The sequence below is a fragment of the Triturus cristatus genome, chromosome 10, assembly GCF_964204655.1.
Source record: "Triturus cristatus chromosome 10, aTriCri1.1, whole genome shotgun sequence".
NCBI classification, from domain to species: Eukaryota; Metazoa; Chordata; class Amphibia; order Caudata; family Salamandridae; genus Triturus; species Triturus cristatus.
The window spans coordinates 572,428,246-572,453,707 of record NC_140593.1 but is presented as its reverse complement, the minus strand read 5'-3'; the positions used below and the strand labels follow the sequence as shown (position 1 = coordinate 572,453,707).

The window sequence follows — 25,462 nt, the reverse complement described above, 5'->3', positions numbered from 1 at the left end:
TAGGATGCTCAGACCAATCACAACGCTGCATTGCAGCGTTGTGATTGGTCAGGGGGGCCCGGATGCTGACCAATCACAACGCTGCATTGCAGCGTTGTGGTTGGTCAGTGGACGCCCGGCCGTGCTTCCTGTTCCTCGAGTTTGACAAGGAGAGCAGGAGCAGAGACGCAGGACCCGGCGGCAAGATAAGTTTATTTTATTTTTTTAGTAAATTGCGCCCCCCGCGTGACCTCACCCCGCGCCCGCCCCGCCACCCACGAGCGATGCTGGCGACCACTACTACAGAACGTCCGATGCTATGTGGTCAGCACTGTATTGATGCCGAGAGAGCACGGGGGCTCAGAGAGCAGGTGAAACGGCACTCCCGTTTTTTTTGTTGGGGCGCCATGAACGTGCATGTGATTAAAAATCACATGGCTTTTAAATACAGTGGCAATAAACACCATGGAGATATGCCAGTTGGCCTGAGACACTCAATATTCACATAAAATTAAATGTAAAATACGGAGACACAGGTGAATTCACTGATGATGATGGATGGGTTGCAATAGTGGTGTCACTTCGAAATAGTGGAGCAACGCTGCGGGAACTGCGTTGATCAGATGGCAATTTGGGGGTTACGGTATGGATATTATAGGGGAGATTTAAAGAGATGAGCGCAATACTATGCATGAGTGTATACTGGTGAGCTTTGCTACCTGTTCTTACCCCCAACAACCCAGTGAGCAGGAGAAGGTGGGGGCATGCTAAGTGCCAGAAGGGTCGCGCAGCACAAGAGGAGCTAGGAGAGGAGCAGCCGGCATGCACGAAGAGTAGAAGAGATTGGGCACACAGTTGCGCCAGTGAAAAGCGCAGTTATGAAAAATTGTTGTGCTTGTAAAAAGCGCTCAGAGATAAATTCCCAGTAGTCCATAAACAATGCATGCAATCTTACAACCAGTTGCTCCCATCCTGTGAAGTTGTTTGACTTGCTTGCGAGGTTTCCTTGTAGTTATAGACTGAGTCTACTACTTCTTTTGCTTTGTCCCTCACACACAGAACCTGGGCTGCAATAACGGGGCCAACGGGGGAAGCGGAACCAGTACAGCCACAACCCATTTAGCAGGAGAGGGTGGGGGAACACTAAGTGGCAAAAGAGACGCGCAGCACAAGAGGAGGGAGGGGAGGAGCAGCACGGCATTCATAAAGAGTACGAGAGAGCGCAGCACACAGTACCAGGCGTGAAAAGCACCCTTATGGCAATCAGTCGCGCTTGTGAAATGCCAAAGTAGTACAACGCTGTTCTCCACTTGGTCACGCTGCCGTCTGGCAGAGCATGCTACTGTCAATTAAGCACTCATCCACTCTCTAGAAAACTGAGACATATATTTACTTAGTTAAAAAGTGGCAGGATGCCGTGGCAAAACAATTTAAATCCCACTAAGCCCAGCATCCATGAATGTTGTGACAAATGCAGAATGCCTGCAAATGAACTACTGTCGGGAGAACGCGTAGAGCAAGTAAAGCAACATTTGGAAAACAGGGGCAGAAACACATACATTAGACATGAGCCAATGCAGGAAACAATTTTAAAAAAGAGTTCTCCCAAACACCAGATAAACAATAAAAGTGTAAGGAAACTGTACTTGGCTGGTGCTCCTCAGCAAAGAACGGAAGTGACATATCGGCGGTGCAAACCAGATAGGAGATAGCAAAGAAGAGCGACTGTGGAGTCAACCTATGCTAAGCAGCAGGCAGGATTAAAGTCATTTCACTGAATACAGCAGGTCTTGCAGAAAGCGCATGCGCACTGCCTAGGCTCAACCTAAAATCACAGCATTCTGATGTACACTGTACAGCCATTTAAAACATTTCATACCACAAACTAATTTACCAAATATTAGGCATATTTCATAAAGAAGTTTTTCCTGCAGTGCCCAGCAAATAGCGAACATAATTACTACAAGAAGTCGAAACTTCTTCCTTTCAAAGGCAGGTGTTATTGTTTTCTTTGGATATCGGTGTCCCGCGGATAGAAATACTAAACTTTTCTGTGGCACTAATAAGTGGCCGAACCCCACCTTGCCCTCATCAGAATATTGAATTAAAGTCATGCAAATACTACATGTTATGTCACAAGGCTGTATCTCGACATTCAAGCCAGAAACAACCCCCTCAGAAGGCAAGGTGTTCAGTTCATCAAGCGATGAGACATACTAATTTATATATTTTGCACACATTGAGCACATCAGCGGCGACTTCATATTATTGCAGCTTTTACTGATGGGTGATCAGATAAAGAATTAACTATTTTTGCAATGGTGATGTCATCGAAAAATCTGGAAAAGCACTAGTAAATTTGGAATAAAGTTATCCAAATCTGTGTAAATTTTGCATTCTGTGCTTATTGCAGCAAAATCTTCCTCACACATTTTGAATGTTCATTATTTACAGAACAACCAAACAACTTGAAAAAACTGTGTTGTTCAGGGCTAAGCATGTTTCCCTTACCTGTTATTCAAAGGGGTTCAAACAAAATCGCCCATATCGGTTATTTTTTTCCTGTGCACGTTGGACACTTTGAGCTGCACTGCAGGAAATTCCACAATTGTTTGCATAAAGTCTCCAATATGCTGAACAACAACCACCAGGGTTTTTTGACACAAACAACCACAGAAAAACAGGGGAGAAGGTTTCTCAGTTTCTATTACTGTTCAAAGGGTGTACCTAATGAAAACGATTAACCTACCAGAAATGGTGTTGCCATGAATATCGCACAGGCGGCTGCGAGTATGATAGCAGCTTGTTTTATGAATTTCAGCTCCTGCTGCCGAACAGCCTGGACCTTCTTCAGGAAAGCATTCTCCCAGGCATACAGCTTCAGTACTTTCACTCCTTGCAGAATCTCATTCATTATCTTTATCCGAGCATCTTTATGTTTCATCTGCTGCTCCTATACCAAAAACAGTCACATAACATGTTATACGTTTGAAGTAGGTGTCATAGTAACATCTGCTATCTAAGCTACAATAACAACATTGGCATAATATATGTGGCTGCTAGGAAACAATATGCAAAGGAAGAGTGATATACACAAAAGGTTGCAGCTCCCTTCTGCTCATCTACCCATTGACTCTGTACCCACAAGTGGTAAAAGATTTCAATTCCTCAAATACATCAAGTAGTGCTGAAGGACTATGCGAATGGATTAAAAGGTCTTCTGCATAAAATTCAGCTTTATGTGTGGTTGGCCTTAAACAGGAGGGACGAGAGACTCTGAAATTCTCAATCCGGTAGCCAACCATTCCAAATATATATTAAGAGAAGCAAGGGCAAGCCCTGCCTTCTACCATGTATGATCGACAGAGATTCTTCGATTATGTTATTGATGCAAAGTGTTGCCCCAAAGTTCAAGTTTAAAACTTATTGGTGTCATGAATGGATTGATAAACCCCATTGCCAATTGTCCATGGATATGTCAAATTTGCTTGAGCTTCCTGTGCAAGACTTACGACTGATTTGAGAAGACATGTACTCCTAGTGGCATAATGGGTGCAAGCAAGAACCTTAAGGAAACGCTTTCCAATATCACTTTATGGAATACATCTCTGTTAGTCAGTGTATGTGATATTTAAAACTATTTCACCCACTTTTTTTAGAGCAATCTTGCTAAGATTATGGCATTACTATTTACAAGTGAGATCGGGTGGATTTATATTAGTGTGTGGTGGTTGCCATCTTCAAAACAGGCACGTCCTCTTCCAAAACTACTTTCAGGGAACATAAAACACGCTGCTCTCTAGGTGCACTCTTGGAAAAACTTCTATGAACTGTCAGTTACAAGTGTGCAAAGGAAGCCCACCATGTGGAAATGACCATCATGTAGATTGTTTCATGTCATAATGCCTTTACATTAGTGCAAATGCACTTTTATGATTTTTGTCTTTCTCCACATGTAAAATACTTTTTTCCATACGCTCCAACAATGTTGGGCATTTTCACTTTGCAGAGCTGTTCTAAGGCATGGGCAAAGGTGGCAAGTGCCACGGGACCCATTTCATCAGCAAATCCAGGAGGTTCTCTCTTTTTCTCCTCTCTCTCTCAAACTCAACCTATCTCTTGCCCTACCTCTACCTCGTGCTACCTCACAATTATCTGCCTCTCTCTCATTTACCTCGCTATAATGTCAAGGTAAGTTTGTACAGGTAAGCCTAGATTTTCTGTTCTAATTTCTACACCTATTTCCTTGATAATATATCCGTGAATACATTTGTTGCATGACAATATTGCGATCATGATATTGTTATTCCCCAACTTTTGAATGTTTAACTTAGAACTCAATATTGTTCAGCATCATGAGGACTTCAATTAGCCGAAAATGCATAATAAATCTGAAGCTGTTCCGATCAAGGGGCCCCAAAATATGTTTTGTCCCCCCGCAAAAAAAACTTAAAATGGTATTCCCTCCCTGGAAACAGATTTACCCCTCCCTCTGACAGACATAAATTTCTATCTGTTTCCAGGGTGGGAGTGGGGCATAACTGAGCCTTTGTAAAGCAAGTGGCTTGACAGATTGACACTGTACGTTTTGTTTTGCTGTTTAAGAGTCTTCATTCAAGCAGTCCTTTTCTCATTTCACTGCCGCGGAGCGGGGAGGACCTGATGTTGTTGTACTCCAGTAGGGAGTATCTAATTGACATACACCCCCTACGTAACCCCAATTTTTTAATATTCTCAGCTAGGGAATAGAATAAAGTCTGTTTTTTCCACTAGCCAGGGGATTTTTAATATTTTGTATTCACTCACTAACCCTATCACACTCACCATCACCTTACACATAGTCTTCTTCCTCCACCTAACAACAGTGCTCCCATATATATATATTGGTCGAAGCACGCCCCGCCCCGTAGAGGGACGGGAAGACCCCCATGATGAAGCATGACACTATGGGAATTCATAGTGTGTGAGGGGTATTTTAAAAACACTTAGTGCCTTTATTGACATCACATAAGGCACTGCTTTGTTTATTCACCATTTAAAAATAACAAAATATAGAAAAAAAATATTTTTATATCACATTGAGTAGAACCACATTGTTTATTTGAAGTCTGATATAGGAGGTAGGTTCTACCAGGAATCCTCTACACTCCCTCTCTTTGTTAATTTTCGGTGTGTACAATGGCCACAGTATTTTTGTTATTATTATGCTGTAGTTCAAATGCCTTGCATGCAGTTGCCTACTTGTGCACCAGCATTCAGAAATGTGAGTATTGTTGATGTGCTGGATTAAGTTCATTGTTCAGCTGTTTGATTTGAAAGAGTCCCTGATGACCCAATTACTACTCGTCTTTCAGTACCGAAGATGATCAGGTTTTCATAAAGCTTGTGATCTTCGCAAGTTATCAGCTAATATTTCTAGATCAGTAAAATACTCTGGCTTCTTTGGATCATCCTCTCAATCTTGTAGCCAATGGGAAAACTCACATTCCCTTGCGTTTGGGATTTCCTCCCATTCCTACCGCGACATTGGTGGGTGGCAGTAACAGATCTTTCAGATTTGTTTACTTCCCCGAACAGGATCATGTCTACGGAGTATCAATTCCTCTACGACTTGAGTGTGAATATATCATATATTTCAAACGTTTCAGGAGATGTGAGATCCTTAAAGCCCTAAAAAGACAAACCTTAAGCACAGGATTTGAAAAGGAAGTCGTAAGAACGCTGCTTTGGGTACTCATGTCCTTTGCTGATGAACTCCAACCCAAAGACCTTAGTTTCCTGTTATTAAACAGTATTGTCTCACTCTATAATACGACTGGGGTTGGTATTCTTTTAAGAAGTGACGAACAATATAAAGATGGGATCCCTGCCGAGAGGGAGTACAACAGGATGGCAGGTTGGCAACTCTATTATTTTATTTTTTAAGTCTGAACTTCATTTGACCTTGTTTGGTTAAAGAGCAACTTAGCACGCAACGAGAAGAAATGTGACTTTTGTAAGTTTGCACTAAAATGTATGGACATGGGCTTTCCCTTGAGGGCATGCGGCCTATTCAGAGAAAGTGGAAGCCCTTTCGGTGGCGCGTGGCCTGCCAAATGGATCTAGCCATTGTACTGGGGGCATTCAAAACTCTGCTGCTCTAATCTCTGACCCCCTGAGATGCTCTTACAAAAAAAGGGTTCTGGCATACGTGTAGGCTCCCGAGTGCCAAGCTGCATTTGACCGCATAAAACCCCAGATTGCAGTGGTGAAAAGTATTTTTATATTTTGCCTTGGCGCCCATTGAGCAAATAAATATTTGCTCATTGGACATAAATGGCATGGATAAAATACGTCAGGTTTAAAAATCTTAGTCTGATTGCGTTTCTCCTTTCAGGTATTCCTGCTCAATTGCACATTTTCAGAATAAAATTCTGTTTCTTGGATTGTTATGTATGGCTCTGGTAGAGGGCCACCAGCATGTATAACTGGATTCAACTCCAGTAATTCACTGTCATGATGTAACAGTTGCTAACAAAAACTGTTACTGACTACGGCTCCTGCAGGGAAGAGCGGGGTGGGGGAGCGGAGTGGTAGGAGAATCGATAGACGACAATGAGGGAAACTTAAATGTAAAAAAAGAAAAACCGCTAACCTTGCGCTCGCCACATCGCCGACGATGCGACGAGCACAAGGCAAGTGGTTTTCATTTTTTTTTTTTCAAATTTCAGTTTCCTCATCTGTCGTCTCCTCCCCCACCTCGCCCCACTGCTTTTACCTGCACTGGCCGCGCCTGGTCATAATGGAATTCCAGGCATCTCTGATGGGCTTCTCTGACTGCCTGTCAGAGCAGCGCTGGAGAGCAGGAAGCACAGCATCTAGAGAGGAGAAAATGAAAGGCACGGAGAGTGGTGGGGTGGCTCCAGGAGGCCATGTGCTTTTTTTTCTTATTTGGGACACAGAGGAAAGGCCATATGCATGGCTCCAACATTGCTCTTCTGTCCTTGAGTAGCAGCTGAAAGCAGGGGTAGATGATTAAAGGGGTCATAAATAACATAAAATCATAGATGGCTAAAAAGTGAATTACTGGGATGTTTTTCACCCTGGGATTCCTAGTGACACCATAGAGTTAGCTTCACTCATGTTGTCTATTTGAATCTCTATGAACCCCTTGGTGAAAAACATCACCGTAGTTCACTTCCTCACCAGTAGAAGAACAAATGTAATATAGAAGGCCACTGGAAGAAATGACAGTTTAGGTGACTTACTTGTGTCCGAGTCAGCTCTTTATCCTGCAAGATAGACACAACAGGTGGTATGTACAACTATTAGGCTTTTAAAAACAGATAAGAAAGTATGAGCCCCTCAAAGGGTCAAATCAGATGCACACACAGAGTGTCCACAGTCCCTCACCTTCTGAGGAAGGAAATCGCCAGCCGATTAGGGAAGTGACAGTACAGCAGGATAATGCGCTTTAAAGAGGAGATTGACTACACAAGGGGTAAAAAGCGACTTGTAGAGTGTCATACCGTACCTGAAGCTTTCGCATCCTGACCCCAAAGCCGGTAATAAAGGGCACATTTAGAATGAACACTGCCACGCCAACAAGTACAGCAACTCCCAGTGTCTGCAAAGAAATGAAATGGGCAAATGGGCATTTTGTGAAGACAGTAATTGAAGTCCTCTAAAAGTCTGTGCCGTCCATGATGAATTTGAACACTTACTCCCTGTCACAGGGGCACCACCATGGCTGTGTACGTTTGCCCCCTACACGCTAGACTGTGCCCTGTGTTGGACTGGTCTTTTGTACACTATGACACTGTCAGATGGGCTGACTTGAAGGGCCTGTATGTGGGCTCGTTTTTTTTTTATGGTCTTGCCAAGTCATTGGGTCTAAAAATATCGCCCTCACAATGGCCCTTGCAAGACGGCCCTTCGTGCAGTGCCAGTGTCAAGTATGCCAGTCCAACACTGCCAGCGGTGTCGCTTCACAGAAGGATCTGTTATGTTCCGCTGACGAGAAAATGCACGCATAAGGCAAAACACAATTTTCAGAAACCTAAAATCTCCTAGCGCCATACGTGAGAATTTCATCCAGTCCAGATTTGTATTTGCACGCTGGTATTTGTAATCTTCACACAAAGCCCACAAGATACAAGCCCCAGATATTCAAATAAAATACCTGAAATGCATGTCACATACATTTACAATGCATGCCTTTACAACGCAGTTTTTACATTGCAACATCCTTTACAACGCGTTCTTTTACATCGCATGCCACTACATCGCATTTTTAGAAACTACCTTTACAACACATTCCATTACATCGCATTATACCTTTACAACGCATATCATTACAACACATACCATTACATTGCATTTAAGGTAAGTGTTGGATAGTGTAGGGGTAAAAATTACTATTCTAACTCCAGTGGGTGTAACAGTAGGGTAAGCGTTAGACAGTGTAGGGGTAAAAATTACTATTCTAACTCCAGTGGGTGCAACAGTAGGGTAAGTGTTGGTTAGTTTAGGGGTACTTTGCGTTGTAATGACATGCCATGTAAGGCCTGCGTTGTAGTGACATGGGTTGTAATGACATGCGTTGTAGTGACATGCAATGTAATGGCTGCGTTCTAGTGACATGCGTTGCAAAGGATGTTGCGATGTAATGACTGCGTTGTAAATGTAGTGCGATGTAATGACTGCGTTGTAAATGTAGTGCGATGTAATGACTGCGTTGTAAAGGTTGTTTCCCACCTGAAATGGATGAGCTACTCACACTTAAAAATTGTTAGCAGAAGAGCTCTGCATTTTGTTGCAGTACAACATTAAGGAGACATGGTATGAACACGTGATTACACCGCCCAAATGAAGCGAGAATTACTACCGGTGTTTTGTGATCACAATAACAGCACGTGCTACCATTCCACTACTCTTTCCGGGTGCAACATTTAGGCAGACCAATCAAGGGTGTCTGGTTCATCTGCACAAATCGTGTTCCCAGGGAGGTTTACAGTAAACTGTCTATTACCTGTTTATCGCAAAACAAGTGAACACTCTCACTACATGTCCTGCCTATTTGTCCATAAAGTGCCACGGCATCTTTTTAATATTTCTTCCCAGCAGCAACATCTACAGATTTCTGTGTTTGTTTTGGTTGTTCTGTTATAAACGTGCGGAAACATGCACTGCCGTGGTTAAGTAGACATGTTTTATATTCACACTCTACGCAAAAAGCTGATGAAGAGATTGCAGCAAAGCCAATTATCTGTGGTGTAAACACAGATAAGAAAACAAAACTTCTTTCAGTAGGGTGGACCCAAACACAGCCCAAATAACCAGCTTAAGTTAAAGAATGTGACTAAACCGGATCCGCTACACTACCAGCCTTTGTTAGTGAATTAGACGCGCTTTGATGGTCAAAGGGTAAGAATGCTGTTAATTAATATGGAAAGAGGACGCCAGAGGAATCAACTGTTCCATACACCAGCGTGCAATTTTGTAATAACATCTGCACGGACCAACCAGTGCAAAAACGATACTAACACAAAGAATGCATTTTTACACTGATCGATTCCAGTCGGTCAGTAAAAATGTGAGTGCAAAACTGCCCTGCACCACTGGAAGGAATGTGGAATCCTTCCCAAGGTCCCTTACTTTGTGAACTCATCACACCAGCTGCCAACATGCAGGAGACTTAGCCTACAGAGTGGTGGGCCAGTGCTATGTACTAAGGAGTTTTAGTCTGCTGCCCAACAAAACAGGAAATAGGCAAAAAGGAAAACAAAGGGTTCCTTACATGCGAGTAAAATCAGGTGCACTTTCAGAAAGATCAGCAAATGTTAACAATGAGAGGAAAGGCCAAAGGGAAAGGTAGCCTTCATGGGAGAGAAGAGAAAGACCAGAGTAAAACACGGAAAGCAGTAGAGAGAACAATCAACAATTCCCTAGAGGACCACCCTCCCCCACTCATCTCCAGTTCCTAATATAGTAGTAGTGGTGAAAGGCGCTTGGAAGCTAAATTATCATCCTCTTTGATTCCACCATCAGTGTAGTTAAAAATAAAAGTGTGACCTCAAGGGTCACTGTACAGGCAGGCGGTAACCTCCTTACCGCCAAACAGTACTGTACCTGCCTTCGACCAATGAGCAGCTCCCTCGGTCAGCATGCGCCACAGCACTCTGACTCCTGATCTGGCCCACAGGGCAGTGGCCATTTGAAAATCTGAGCGGTAGGCATCCTTCAGCCAAGATTATGGCAGTTTGGAGAGGGCATGCTGTTTTTCTATTGGGATTGATGGCATAAAGGTTACAAGAGAAGCTATTAAAGTGAGGTGAATTAGGCAATCAGCTCAAGGCTGTGACGCCTGTGGACTTCCGGTTAGAGAGTGAGTAAAAACTAACCTGCCTCATTTTCTGGCAAAAGGATTACGGTGAAGTTGTGTGCCTCTTTGAGATTGTAAATTTAGAACAAAATAATAGCGTACTGAAGAATATAACCATATGCAAACTGATCAAATTATTAGTAATGGCATAGATTATCAGAATTAAGAAGTTAAGCAGATAACATACGTACAGCCTTGGTGGCTGGACTAGAAGCATTTTGTTTGGGAAGTGCAGAGGGCGGGCCCATTTGGATGGAAGAGTACAATCTACAGGGATGGGTGCAAGGCAGACGGATGCAGGCAAAGCCCACTTAATTCAAATCCGAGGAAAGAATTGTGTCCATGGCAGTTCTGCCCTTGGCCTCACCTTGAAGGAATTATTGTCACTGGATGATGGAATACTTCAGTCCCTAGGTCCATCCAATCCTTGCCTTCTTGGAAATGATCAACCTTAGCAGTGGACTGCACGCCCATTCAATCAGTGGCCTTCGTCATAACCTTACTATGTAGCACTGTAAATCAGTACCTTCGTTAGTTTAATAATAAAGTAGAACACGATTAATCCCGTCTTGGACTTTCTATTTATAAATCGATAGTATCAGATGTATTGGTTCAATTGAAGACCAGAACGGTAGATTGCATTTACTTGTTTAATTGACGCAGAGGACACAAAAGATGGGGCCTCATATACAGGAATAAGCTAGCAAGATACACACTTTTTCGTGTTATCCATTTCAAATAGGTTCAATACATGTAGCAATAAGGTAGAAACAAGAATTTTCGTTTCATCAGTTTGATTTTTTGAAATGGTTCCAAGTTCATCAAATGTGTTTTCGCATTTGGAAACAGGGTGGGAAAATAATTTCTAATTATTTTCACTCTTTTTACAGTGTTCTGCTCTTATTTTCTATTTTATCTTCTTTACAATTGCTCCCATGCAAGAAAACTGTGCAGTGAAACAGAGGGATTTTACATAAGAAACAGGAGGTTTACATTAACTTGGGGCATGAATATGGCTCACATGTTTATCATAACTAACGCTTCACTGAAGGCGCTCTCTGTACAAACCTCACTTGGGTTCTACCTGCGCCAGTGTTTAGTGCTCCATCAATGCTAAGAAGTGGAGCACCCTTACTGGCAAAATCATCCCAATTTTCCCAATAGTTCTATTTTTCTAGCAGACAGGTCAATAACTGTTTCAACATGAGAGATTAATGACCTTTCTCTCAGGTCGAATATCGGACGACGAATAGAGATATTGCTGGGCTTAAAAAGAGTCCCTTTCTCCAAATAACAGGCAGATTCGTGCATTTTTAATTTGTACATACAATGTATTATACTCTTATAAACCCGGGTTATGAGAAAATCATGTGATCTGCTTTTGTGAAATAATGTCAAATTTCTGAAAAATCATGCAACATTACGTGTAATTACACAAAATACAAAACTGGCATTTGACGCTATATTTTAGCATGAAAACCACCCTCATGTCTATTTTGGATACAAGGCCATATTTTGGTTTTGAAAAAATAGTCCAAAAAACACTACTGCTGCTCACAGCAGCAGCTATTTGGTAGATTGCAATTTTCTGGTGTGGCTGCTAATGTTTTGTAATGAACATTGCGTAGTTATGCAACGTGGCATATTAGCGAAATTTGGGAATTTCGCGTAACAAGGGTAATGCAAAACTATTCCATTACAACTGAAAATTCACCCAGTCCTACCAAATGCATTAGGTAATGTATGTTTAAAGAGGACAGTAATGCAGTAGATACCAGATGCAAGGGTTCTTTCACCTTGCCTGGTCATGGCCTTAGGAGGCAATCTTTACTGTTATCTCTAACTGGATAAACCAGTCTGTTTAGCCCTCACCTAAGATGGCGCTGCTTTGGCAAGTGAGGGATACCCCTGCAGACGTTAGAAAATACGCAGCTCTCGCATAACTCCTAGCATGGAGATATGGTGCCTCGCATGGGGGTGGTCTAGCTACAAAAACTAGACTGGTAAGAGACATGATCTACTGTAATGAGCCACCATAAACGTACAAGGCAATGCCTACAGACGTCCGGATCGGAAAATATCAGGGATCCTTTGGGATCTCTCATGATGCAATACTCCCCGCAGTGAGAAACATCCCATGCCAGAGCTATGATCTCCTGAGTCGCTTTAATAATCTATAGAGGGCAGGTCGTGTCTTGCAATATGGGTTAAACATTATTGAGCATTAACTGTGTGTCGTACCTGTCTGGGAGGCACATTGAAATCGCTTCAGGACTGTTATTGTGAAAAGGATGTAACCTGAAAAATCTAACCTCACCAAAAGATATATAGAGGTTAGACTTCACGTGAACTACATATTTGTTGTTTGCCTCATACACATGTCGTGTTCATGATGGAACAAAACAAATACAATTAAAAAAAAAATGTTTTAAACCAGCTTGTAACTATTTGCACAGGGCCCAGGTATGAGTCCTTGACCTATTTGTGTAGTGCCATGAGACTATGTGCGCTAGGTCCCGTGCGGTTCTGGGCGAACTTAGTAGATGAAGTTCGTAATTTGTTGGGAGGTGTTAAGATGTGGTTATGAACAGTTATGACGTAATCAGAGAGCAGAGTGAGATTATGTGCTGAGGAATAAAAACCTACAATTCAAAGCTCCGTGAGTGGTCTGTTGATGTGCATGCTCCCGGGCTGGGGAGGACACTACAGTTTGATGGCGGGAGATGTCTAGGAGTATGTCAGGCAGCCAAAACTACAACAGACTTACTTTTTGTCCAAGAAGAATCATTCTGCCTATTTTTTGGAAGGAGGGGTCTAGGGGTAAAGTGCTTACTGCACCTTTTTAAACTCGTTCTTGCTTGAAAGTGAAAATGATTTCCCACTTGGAGAAATCTTTTCACCTAAACCTCTTTAAATGTGTGCCCTGTCCGGTCATGTGAACACACTTACTCCTACACTTTGTTGGAGTGCATTTTCACATTCCTCTTGGATTGAACAATTCATGGAAAAGGTGTTTGTGAATAATCGAAAAGTACTAACTTTTGATGCATTCATAGATTTTCCACCACAGCCACCGCCCCGTCGCCATTTTTTACAAACAAAGAAACATTCGGTAGGAGGTCGCTTCAAAAACATGTGGATTTCCGTATGGAAAACTCCAGCATTCCCGAATCTAAGAATCAAGATTGCTGTTCTCTGTGCTAACAGGCTCGTTAGATCTTGCAGACCTAGCACTGGAGCACGCATGCGCTCCTCACTCTTCGAGGCTTATTGTAATCAATACGATTTCAGAAGGGGACTTGAAGCCCCGCCCATCATTCCTATCGGCTGGCGTCATCGTTTATGATAAATGCCGGCCTCCGATTGGAAATGAGGCTTCTTGGTTACCGCCCTGTCTCATTTTTGGACGGCCCATCCGGACTGGATCTTTTGCTTGCGGCGTCTCCATAATTAGTCACTCAGTAGGCACTATGTGTTTTTCAGTCGCCTTTGGCAAGGGCGGGCTCGTGTTTATTTTTGCATCGCGCTAAAGTGAAAGCGCGATGCAAATATAAACAAGCGGCTGCCTTTGCGCAATGGCGAGGTCGCTTTCACTTTAAATGCGTCTGACCGTATGCGTGTTGCTTGTTACTTTTATAGTGAGCGCGGCGCCGCTCAAGGACACCGTGCTTGGTTTCTTTATTTTTTTTAAAAACTTTAACACTGAGCGCGGCGCCTGCTTCAAGGACACGGCGCTCAGTGTTAAAGTTAAAAAAAAAATCCAAGCACAGTGTCCTAGACAGCGACTGCAGCTTCCTCCAAGATGTCCGCTTAGCTCACATTCATTTTCTGTTGAATGACTTTCGAATTTCGTTGTCTGCGCGGCTGCTGTTCCCGGCCCTTGTCTTGGCTGCTCTGCGGGTAAGTACCGAGTTTGGGGGTCAGTCTGGGCCCAGGGGCTATCCATTGATCGGAGTGTTGGGGAGCGCAGGGTGGGTGGGCGGCTGGTTTTTTGGCAGGCACCTGCAGGCAGCGAGGAGAGCCAGGCAGGAGGAGGAGGGGGAGTAGTGCTGCTCTCATTCTTGCTGCCCGGGCGACTTTAGTTCCCTTCTCTGTTGGATATGCCTCTTTCCTCCCGCTTTAGGGGCCAGAGGTTACTAGGCATCTGCTCTGCTGACCCAGGGCCCCAAGGCTCCTGCACGTCTCCTCTGGGAGAACGATCTCTTCATAAAGGTTGTGAACTGCACAGGTCCCCGGGCAGCACTAGGGCTATAGGAGGCGGTTGGCCCTAAATAAACCCACTGGATGGGGGTCTAAAATGGCTGGGGTGGCCTGTTAATATAGGGACGTGACCCGGGGAACTGAGCGACCCCGGAGCAGGGTGTACGGGCAGATGGGCCGCACAGCGCCTCTGTTATTAACTTAATTCAGAGGAATCCTAGTGGAAATTGAGCTGTTTAAGATGGCGGGTGCCAGTTGTTGGTTTTTTCACAGCGGGTACCCTACTCTAAGGCTCCCCCTTACTGAAAGATCCTACGTTGATTTCCCGGTGGTTAACAGATGCAGCCCATTTTTTAAGTAGTTATGAATCTGGACTTGTGCACATTTTCGGTGGCTCTCGATCAATTAAGGTGAAAGCTTTTCATTCTCCGTGTGACCTCTTCTGCACTTGAAATTTTGCACGCAGTGCCCCCGCTGCACGCATGCAGAGGCAGTGTTTAGAGTCTGTAAATATTGGTCCTCGACCCAGGGAACTTTTAATGCAATTCTCGTCATGTTTGTTTCTTGGAGTACTCGCTGCAGAGAACGCAGCTGTCAAGAAATCTACACTGTGTCTTTGTGTAAAGATTGGCCTCGTCAGAAGATAAGCATAATTGCTAAGTTTTGGGCAGTGGTAAATGCCATTTATCAAAACAACAAATGCCAGTTTATATGAACGCATTACACTTCAAGTGGAGTGCTAAAAATGAACATCTTCCCTAAAGTTATGTGCCGACAGTTTGTCGAATTCTGCATTGTTAATAAAAATTGAAAGTCTTCATATTTGATTTAGTAAGTTATATTAAGGGACGTTATGTTGAGTGTGACCTTGTATATTGCATGTGACCTCATCGTTTTCTCTGCAAATTATACACTTCATAACTTCAAATTACTGTGGTGCCACTGTACAATATACAATTGGACATTTTAGGAAAATTAGGTACTTGTCAATGCGTGCCGTGAAGGCATCGTAGTCTTGTATCTAACCTAGGCATTTCCATGTACTGATCTTGAAGCAACCCCGGTTTTAAACCCACGTACCATTGTTGAAAACACTCATTTTACATGTCCTGCCCAGAAAGGCTCCCTTGGCAGCAATGCGTTTCATTGTGAGTGGACAGTTTGCAGGGCGATGCCATTTGTGGAGTATTTGTTTTTAGGTCTCGCCTAGCGTTGCAGCGCGAATGCGGTGCCATCGCTTTGCGAGGCATGCAGTATACACTATAGTGTGGAAGCTCTCCCACTCTCCGGTTCATCTTCTTCATTGGCTTAGGTTCTAAATGCTGCCTTCCGATTGGTTTTAAGCCTGTTAGTCCCTCCCCATAACAGCCATATCAGTAATTTGTGTCCTTCCACGGCTGCTGGCCCCTTCACAGCACAGACTACTTTCTTCCTGTGCCCCCCTCCCGCAGTCCAATGCCTTCTCACTGCCGCCCCCCCTCATGTCTCGTCGCCCGCACGCATTGCTATTTGCAATGCAATAGGTCTCGCGTAAATGCGAGTCCTATTGCATTGGCAATGCTTGTTAGTTTGCTCTGAGTGCTTCTAAACTGATTGATTGTGTGCATTCCAAATGCCTGGTCACTAGGGTGACCAGAATCTTAAAGCCAAAAACCGGGACATTTCCCAAAAATAGAAAAAGGACTACTCTTTTAATTCAACCCAGCGCACAGAATGACAGCCTCCTTAACAGAGAATTACAGAAGAGGCAGTAAGAACATACATAAAATGCAGTTTTTAAAGCCAGTATCAAGCCTAATAATTAAATTGCTTTCCTATAACAGCCGCTAACTATCCCTTCTTTGCGGTGTCAGCCGACCCTCTGTAAAAACCTGGACATGGGCTTAATTTCCTGTAATCTGCCAGGACAGCTGCTGAAAAACCGGGATTGTCCAGGCAAATCTGGGACGCCTGGTCGCCCTACTGGTCACCATTCAACTAGCACTGGGGCAGTTCGAGAGCCTGCATGCGGGGTCACACACTGCATACACTTTACCATAGAGTGCGAGCAGTCGCTTGTCTGGTTTCTTGGCCTAAGTGGCGTCAGTATAATAAAGCATAGTTTCGGTTTGGCAGTTGAGAGGGGAAACGTGTAAACATCACAGTAGTCATAAATGACTTGGGTCTTTATTTGCACTAGTACTATCATTATTTCCTCCAAGGGGCGTTGAAGGTAAAATACAGCGTGTCCCCTTTTACTTAGCCTCATACGATCCTATGTAAATTTTGAAGCGCTCGGGCTGTACAGCAAAGGGGGTTGCTTTGCTCTATAACGCCGTTCAATACATGATGACGTGCCTCTACGGCACACTTATATTGGCAAATCAAAATGTGTAAAATGCACGACAAAAACACTGGCAATCACTTGACCACACTCGCCAACGCCCTTACTTATCATTTTTCTTCTGTATGTTTATAATGTTCTGGGATCGTAACGTGATATGATGCACCTTAATGACGGGATGTGCGCGCATTACTAAAAAAACGCATGCATGTTTAGCTAGGCTCTACCATCCTGATAATCCTCTCTGCCAGACCCACTTGTGTCCCTCACCCAGTCAGGCTAATGTTCAGCTTCCTTTTGACCGAAACGTTCCCCCAGAGGCAGATGCAGTGACTTATTCTCAGCAGTAGATGTCTCATTTCTGCTAGGCCCTGAGGTATCTTTGAATGAGGAGGCCTTTTTCTTCCAGAGTGACTGCATAGCTAGGCCTCACTGATCCCTGTTTTTTAAGTCATTACGACTTCCAGGAAAAGCTTACTTTGGAATGCGTGATGGACTATTTTACATCTTAAAAGAACACCCAATCACCCTGCTGTCATTCATTTATCACCTGTGCGTGTTAATTCTTTTGTATGTTTCTCAAAACTGGCAAAGCCAAAAAGTGTAATTAACAACATTTGTAACAAGCATTTGCAATGCAATAGGTCTCACATTTTAGGAATTTTGAACTATGCCATTTATTATTGCTATTTTTTTAAACACATAAATAAAAGGCATTATCATTTACAATGCCAATGGATCAAAATCTTGCTATTGCGAGACCTATTGCATTGCAAATGCTTGTTTTTAATGGTGTGAATGCACACATATGCTGCAAACTCAACAGTCAACTGAGTGCTTAATTCACACAAAGCCTCTTTAAAATCCCATGACATTTTTTTGCCTTTAAAAAAACCACAATTTACAAGCTAAATCAAAAGGTTAATAAAACATAAAGAAAGAAAGTTGAAAAGTTAGAATCCACGGCTCACATCAAACTTATATGTCCTGACAGGCGCCCCCCGCGCCTAGGGGAGGGGTGCCCTTAGTAGCGCCACAGAGCTGAGCCTCCTCTGGGGCCCCTGGACAAAGAAGGGGTTGGCTGGCCGGCGTGAAGTAGAAATGAAACTTGCAAGAAATGAAACCTAGCAGGCTATTTAAGGCTGTGCCACGGGGGTTTCGTTCTCTTTGTCCCCTTGATGCAGCTAAAGTGTGATGCCGTGAATAATTCTTACATATCCAAGAAGGATATATTCCTTGGTAATGGTCTGTGGTTAATTCCTTGGCTTGATGTGAATAAAAGGCTACGCCGTGGACAACCTACCTTGATTCTGAGAGTTCTTGGGCGTAGTGGGGCTAAGGTGACAGAATTTGGGGAGGAGGGAAAGTCACGTTGGAGCAGTCTTGGACATAATGGAAAGAGTTCCTAGTTCAGAAGCCTTTGCTTCTTCGAGGATAGCCCTTTGGAAGTATGTGTGCTTCAACAGTGATTTTGAGTGCTACTGTACCATAATCAGACGAACTGCCTTGTTTTTATTCAACCTGCTGAAATTTCTCAATAACAATTGATTCCTATCAAGAGGCATTTTCTTTGTTTCTTACGCAATAAAGAGACACAACAGCAAGCTGCTGCGTCCGCAATAACTTGATTAGAACCAATGCCGACAACGTAAGAAACGGGACTTACCTTCCCCAGGAAATACATAGCCACAGCAATGGTCAAGGGTGCCGCCCACACATAATTTAAAGAGGAAGAAAGATCGACCAGTTTCTGCACATCAGAAGAAATGAGATTTACAATCTCTCCGGCTGAGGTGTTCTTTCTGCCTGCATTTGAAACGACTAACACCTGAAATTATTTAAAAAACAGTCATTTTACAAGTTTGCATAACCAAAAAACAAAAATATTAATGCCATCACCCTATACCACAGGACACAGTGTTAAGATATGACATATTGTTTTCAAGCATAGCCCCTGAACTTCATCCCACAGATTCCTCAACATCCTCTGTGGTTAGCATCTTTCCTCTGCATCATGCCTAAAGTCATAACCTCACCTGCATATTGTTCCTCTGTACAATGCTTAATAGCACGCCACACACAATCCCCTCACCATGCATCCTTAGGTACCCACTCTTCTGAAACATCCAATCCATTTTGGTCCATCCATCCTTTTCCCATTTCGAAATGACCAGTGAGCTCGATTTTGATGCATTCTCATCTTTAGGATACCTCAGAATGTGCTTTTTACAATGCACAGCCATGGGTTTAGCCGAATTAATGCTTAATCTAGAATGTAATCTCATATGTATTCTGTTTTCAGTCTAACTACAGTCAACGTTAGCCTTCTGGAGTACCTCTTTTCATTAGTTCTTCAAAAAATGACAATAAGTAGTAGTAAAGAGAGAGAGGGCTTTGGGTCAGCCCCTTAAGCCATTTGCTTTCATGTGTTTGTCAGCGTTTGCCATTACTTGGGTAGGCTGTCCATGAAGGCCAAGCTATTTCGTGGATGGTTCCAATGTCTGTTGCTATTGGGATTTGAGATGAGCTATAAAGCAGTTCCTTTTGTTACACTGTGTATGTGGCATGACCCGTAGCTTTTAAATCAGCGGAAGTGTGTGTTCTTTGATGTATTTATTTTGCTCACACAATGATATTTTAATTTCTGAATCATGCCTTTTTTTGTATCATGACTGCATGCTTTTGGGTTTACTGCTTTTTGTTTACAGAGTAAAGCTGAGCACACAGCCAGGCTTACTTACCCAAGAATACCGCCCCTTTCATTACAATGCAATATTTTCCTAGACATGCCTTTTAAGTTCACCACAAACTTCATTGTTTGTGTGTAGCTTAACTCTTCTGTGTACTTTGCTAAACAAAGGTCCCATGTTACTGTAGCCTGAGATTAGATTTCATTGCGGGCATTTCTTCCTAGTACATCTAGGGTCAACACACACAGAATTGCCCATCTATTACTATGCATTTCCTCTAGCAAAATGTCAGACCTATTGGCTTGCGGAATGCTTTTTAAGCATGCTATAAATAATATTAAGCAACCATTTCGCCCATATTGGTTTTCCTCATTATAGCAGAATTCACGTCTTTGGGGGCTTACCCACTATACAAAATCAGAAAACATTATAACAGCGACAACAATAATTATTAACAACCATAAATGATTGGTTCTACCCTCACAAGGTTATCAGTTTGTGGCAATCATGGGCTCTAGTGTCATACATTTACCACACTTCTGTGGGTGGGTCACCTAACCAAAGTGAAACATTACACCCAATAATTCCTGATGAACACCCTTTCAGATAAAAAATGTGAAACAACTCTATAGTCTATTACGTCATTCTCCATGGGATAAGCAATTATATGAAGTCAGAATAAATGCAAAACAAATTGCCCTTCATCTCATTTTCAAACTGAAGCCTAATGTTGCCAGACATCTAACCATTATCATGTAAAGCACAATGAAAGGACCAGCCTTTATTCACACATTACACATCACATTGTTGTATTTTTTTTTTTGAAACACACTTTATTGGGATTTTCATGTGGGGGTACATCATAATACACATCACATTGAGCATTTTAGTTATTCAGAGAGCACAGGATACAATTCAGGCATTGTGCACCATCTGTGCCAATTGTGGTGTTGTCTACGAAGCATAACAATAATGTCTCAATACAACTAGTGTGGCCACCAGTTCATCACAGTATTATGCATCACATTCCTAGCCTCTGACTATGAGTTACTCACTACCAGTTTGTCTCTTTCCTCATGGCACTTAATGAAAAAATTAAGACAAAAGTCGAAAACCTGTATGTTGGGGATGCAGAGGAATGTCCCGAACCTTGGGTATCGAGACTGACAGGAACAATGTCAGGATAATGGGCGAGGCTGCCAAGCAATAGAGTCACAATTGTCATCCCAAATAGGGAAGAAATGCAGCAAACCTTCACCCCTGTTGTAAACTTTGCAAACAGGCGTAGACTTGGAAAGTATCAAAGGTCCAAGACATTCCTGTATATCCGCGATATAAAGGCTTTTCACTTCTTTTTTCTTTAACACTACAACACTAGGGTTAGGGGTCCATTGTGGTCATGAAGAATGTCCTGTAGCGGAGAGGTCAGAAAATCAAATAAAGAAAAATGTTGACCAGCAAGGCGGGAGACATTCAAAATAAATCCCTACCCTTTCAAACTATATTCTTTTAACCTTGAATGTGTGGATAAGAAAATATTTGTTCACTTACAGCTACTTTAACATATAAAGAGAACCACACACTAACAGAGACCAAACACCAAGCAGCATATGGCCAATAACTCACAGATCCATAACTATGGTAAGCCAACCAGCCACAAGATGTGTTGCTGGTGAGGAGCTACCCTGATGATTAAGCATGCCACTAAGCGTGGGTGAGCATTCAAGGTCCTATTTTTAAAACAAGCAGTCCAGCGGACCTTTATCTTACCATAGTAGGAAGCCAACCCACATACTGATAAAGGTTTTCAGCACCATATAAGTGACATAGTTCCATAGGTATTTCAAGTTCACTTGGGAGGACATACTCTGTCACTGTAAAAATAACTCTCATTCCCTCATTTTGTTTTTGAGCCATGGACGCATAATTCTCTGGCCATACTGTCTGTGATTTGAGGACGCACCCCCCGCTACGATTTGATCATTGCTGGTGAGCTGACTGCTCAGCTCAGATCATAAATATTGTTCTCATTGACCAGAAATTGGACCAGCATTTTGCTAGTGGGAGTCTGTTGGCTATGTTGTTGGATCGCACCAGCTGTGAGGCATGAGGTTTCCACCACTCGACTGCTCAAGGACTTCCTCAAACTACGTCTGCCTGCATCACCTGGGTTCCAGGGGAATACTTGTCACCTGGAAAGTCTATTAGTGAGTGTGTTTCATCCATGACCCCACCTGCAAAGCAGAGAAAGTTGTTGGTGCCTTCAGTTGCCTTCAAGGAGCCTGAGAATCTACTTGGTTCCCCCACTCCCTTGATATTGTCATTGCGGTAGCTAGAGGGTGTTGCCCTGATTCCGTGACCATTGACAACATCCAAATACATTAGACAGCTGTCAAGCTATTCAAGTTAAACCTCCTATTCTGCTGTCTCCAGCTGTGTCTTGGCTGGAGAGATTGCTGGCTTGTCTCACACCTGTGGACACCCCTAGCACCTTAAAATCTCTACTGTAAACAGAAGTTGTAAATTCATAGACTGTTTATTATATTTTGTGGCCTTTATGGGTATGGCAGTGTATGGTCACCTGAACCATCTGTAGTGCCTCATTAGTAGCTCCTGGGCGAGAGGACCGCCATAGACGGAGCCGGGACACCAGGATCTTGACATTGTCCTCTTCACCCCTAAAACCACCACTTGAGTTTGCTAGACTTTGCTGGGCTCTACACACCTCTTATAGGGCTGTGGGATTCACAATTGAGAGGTTTTGTGACTGGTGTATTAAAAAACATGTATACTCATGATATACTAGCACAAACCGCAGCTGTGCAAACAAAGAGCTACAGTTTCGTGGCAAGTGTTGCACCGTGACATGTAGCCTCCAAAAAGTATGTGGAGAGAAACTGACTGTGCATTGTGTTCGGACTGACAGAACTGGGCCTGGGAGCACACTGAGTGGACTTGTCTTATTGAAATAAATGCTCAACGATCAGTGAGCCTTGATTCTGTGCTTGAGAATTTGGTACGTAGTCAGTAGCCCCCCCCCCCCCCCCCCCGCCCCTCCCGATGAACATTGGCAATAGACTCCAAAATTAAACAAACGTATAGTGTTTTAGCATAGGCACCGTAATAACATTTGTGGTCGGATCTTTTGCTATGAAGTAGCTAGAGAGTTCTGGTTTCTTTGTGCAAGCTTATTTTCTGTATTTTCTGTATTGCATTCACTTTATGAGTATTCATATATTCTCGTTTTTATAAAAGTAAAGAACTAACTGGGCATTCAGTTTTTAAGTGGTATTGTGGTGTTTTGCTGTGTTCTGAGTGTCTAAGCAGCATCACCGCCATGTGTATTCCTTCTACTGCTCTGCCTAACTACAGCTTAGGCTCAAATACTTAAGGAGAGTACTTTGTAATTCACTTGTGTGCACTATTGCACTGGGGTCAGACAACCCCACTGGGAAACACTGTCAATTGTTACAATTGAATCTCAGGTACCCGTTTGCTGTTGGACCACATGAACCATGCCTCAGGGCTACACATATGAAGGGCTCATGGCACATGCATGGAAAGATCATCAAATACATTTTGGACACTCATGCAGAAAAACGTTTGCTCTAGTAGTGTCTTGAAAAAAGCAATTTACTTTTTCTAAAGCCAATAGCTCTTTGCCAAATATATTTGAAAAATATGTTGCAAAATGCACCATTAAGAGTCAAGTGTTCAACTAAATAAACACATTGATTACAATCTCTCGGTAATATGATCGGTTTGGATGCACTCTGTCTAAGCATCACGAATTAGTCAAGAATTCTTAAAAAGCATTATTTATTAGGTAGATATTTCTCTATGTTTTTTTGATGAGTCACGCAGCGCCTCAGGTTCAAAGAGGGACTTCTCTCAATCCATTCAGTCGTCATCAAATCATTTTGAAAATAATATTCTTACCTTTTTATAGACACTGCCAATCAGGGCTGATTTTATTCTCATCCCAGTGACACAGCAGATGTAATCATGTTGATGTAAAAATAAAGACTGAGCACAGGGGCAGATGAATAGCAGTGCTGCACAAAGATAGCCATGCCAATTCCGAGCAGTAGGGTCCTTCAAAATATCCAACAGCAACCTGGTGACCACAGAAAACAGTGGAAATTAATATCATGATGCATCAAATGAAAGGCTATTCTACTCAAGCACATGGTTGTCTAAATCTGCTTAGATATTGGGGCTGTTTTAGAATTTGGCCATCTGTAATGACAAAGAAGAATGGAATTGGGTTATTTTCATCCAAATTAGTGATGAAACAGCCTTCATTAGGGTAAAGAACATGTATGTGTAGCTAAGCATCAGGTAGAACAGTGGTCTGTATTGAACACTGTCGATCCTCACCTCATTACCCTCTATTATGGTGGATAGGTAATCGACTTGTCTGATCGCTTTAATGATTTGGTCGATTTAGATTTGAACAAGGTATATCATTTCTAATTGCCTCAACCTTGGCAAGGATTACTTGTTAGATGTGATTCTTTAGTGATGACATTTTCAGTATGTCTGCTCTCTGAATCGAAACTGACCCTTGATGTATATTGCAGACCTTGTGGATACAGCCTGTTCTGGATAAGTGAGGCACACATGTGAAGGAAGATGAGGAGGGAGGTGATACTGCTCATAATGTACAGGTGTTTTAACAATCAGGATGGTTGCTGCCGCTTCGCTGCATTGTTTCCAGAACCCTTACTGACAGATGCATGGAGGGGTGTTTTTATTTTCTTACTGGCTGAATACCTGCCTTATCAATTACTGACTCTAGAAAATTTAAATTAAAATAGGTCAAGGGGTAGTGACTGAAAAGGTTGTCTCAGTCAAGGCTGATCTATGTCAGTGATGGGAGCATAACTTGTCTTCAGGGTGTAAAAGAAGGTGTGTTGTCTCTAGGAAACATGGACTATATACCGAGGACACTTGAGGGCTAAACCATAAATTGACATTACTATTGAAGAGGGTGTGATATAACTTCCTTAGATGTAGCTTTGTGGGAGTTCAGGAGGTTTGAGACGTTATCAAGTGGAGAGGTGTATGCCCATTTGGGTGCATTATGTGTAGTGTTGGAATTATAAGAGTCATCATTAATCTCTGTCCTGGTATTATGTATTATCTCACTGAATAATCAATTGATGGCATTGCACTTGTTAGTGATGTCTTCTATGGGAGGGCCCTGTGTTGTAAATGCTAATCTTGATGTCATTGAAGGGCTGTTGCTTCTTCTGCGTTAATGACTGTAGTGTAGTACATTTATTTTGCTGTATTGATTAGTAGCCTGATGATGGAGCACATTGTTTTCAAGTCAGGTAGGTTTGCCTGGATATTGTCTTGCCTACAAATTTGAGACCTTTTATCTGAAAGCTCATGGAAATACCTTTGTTGAAGATGTATAATACTAGCAGCAGTTTTCAGTGGTGCAGAAGAGTGTATTTTGTTTTGGAGACCTATATTCAGAACATCAGGTTAGGAGATGACACCTGCGGAGAGGCCCAGAGAGAGAGTTAACAAGCTGGTCTTGATGCAGGCGTTAAAGGGTCAGTTCTTGTGAAGTGGAATCGGTGCTTTAAAGTCTCTGGCTCACCCTGGTGATAAGGTCTGATGTGAAGGAAGCCTAAGGGCAAGGTGGTTTAGTCAGACCAGTCCATTTATAGTGTGGAGTGGCAGCTAAGAATAAGCATGAAGGAGAAGACAACGTCAAAAGTATTCCCTTGGCTGTGGGTTGAACATGAATTGTGTTGTTTGATGTCAGAGATGTTCAGAAGGCCTTCTTGGATCTGGTTCTAGAGTCTACAGGTCGGTTGATGTCTCAGAGGAAGATACAGTTGTGGTGATGAGGTCTGCAATCTCAGAACAGAAGACCAAGCAGGGGCCACG

The 25,462-nt window shown here is 42.8% G+C and overlaps 1 protein-coding gene across 1 annotated transcript in view; it reads right to left on the bottom strand.

Annotated features, from left to right (window-relative positions):
* The window catches only part of LOC146789753 (multidrug resistance-associated protein 1-like), a 621,679-nt gene that overhangs the window by 346,955 nt on the left and 249,262 nt on the right, over positions 1-25,462 (bottom strand). The window contains exons 9-12 of the mRNA XM_085632086.1: positions 23,495-23,672; positions 18,532-18,693; positions 7,493-7,585; positions 2,729-2,932 (exon numbers count right to left, since the gene is read on the bottom strand). Of these exons, the coding sequence (XP_085488212.1) occupies positions 2,729-2,932; positions 7,493-7,585; positions 18,532-18,693; positions 23,495-23,672 (637 nt within the window). The remainder of the gene's footprint in view (positions 1-2,728; positions 2,933-7,492; positions 7,586-18,531; positions 18,694-23,494; positions 23,673-25,462) is intronic.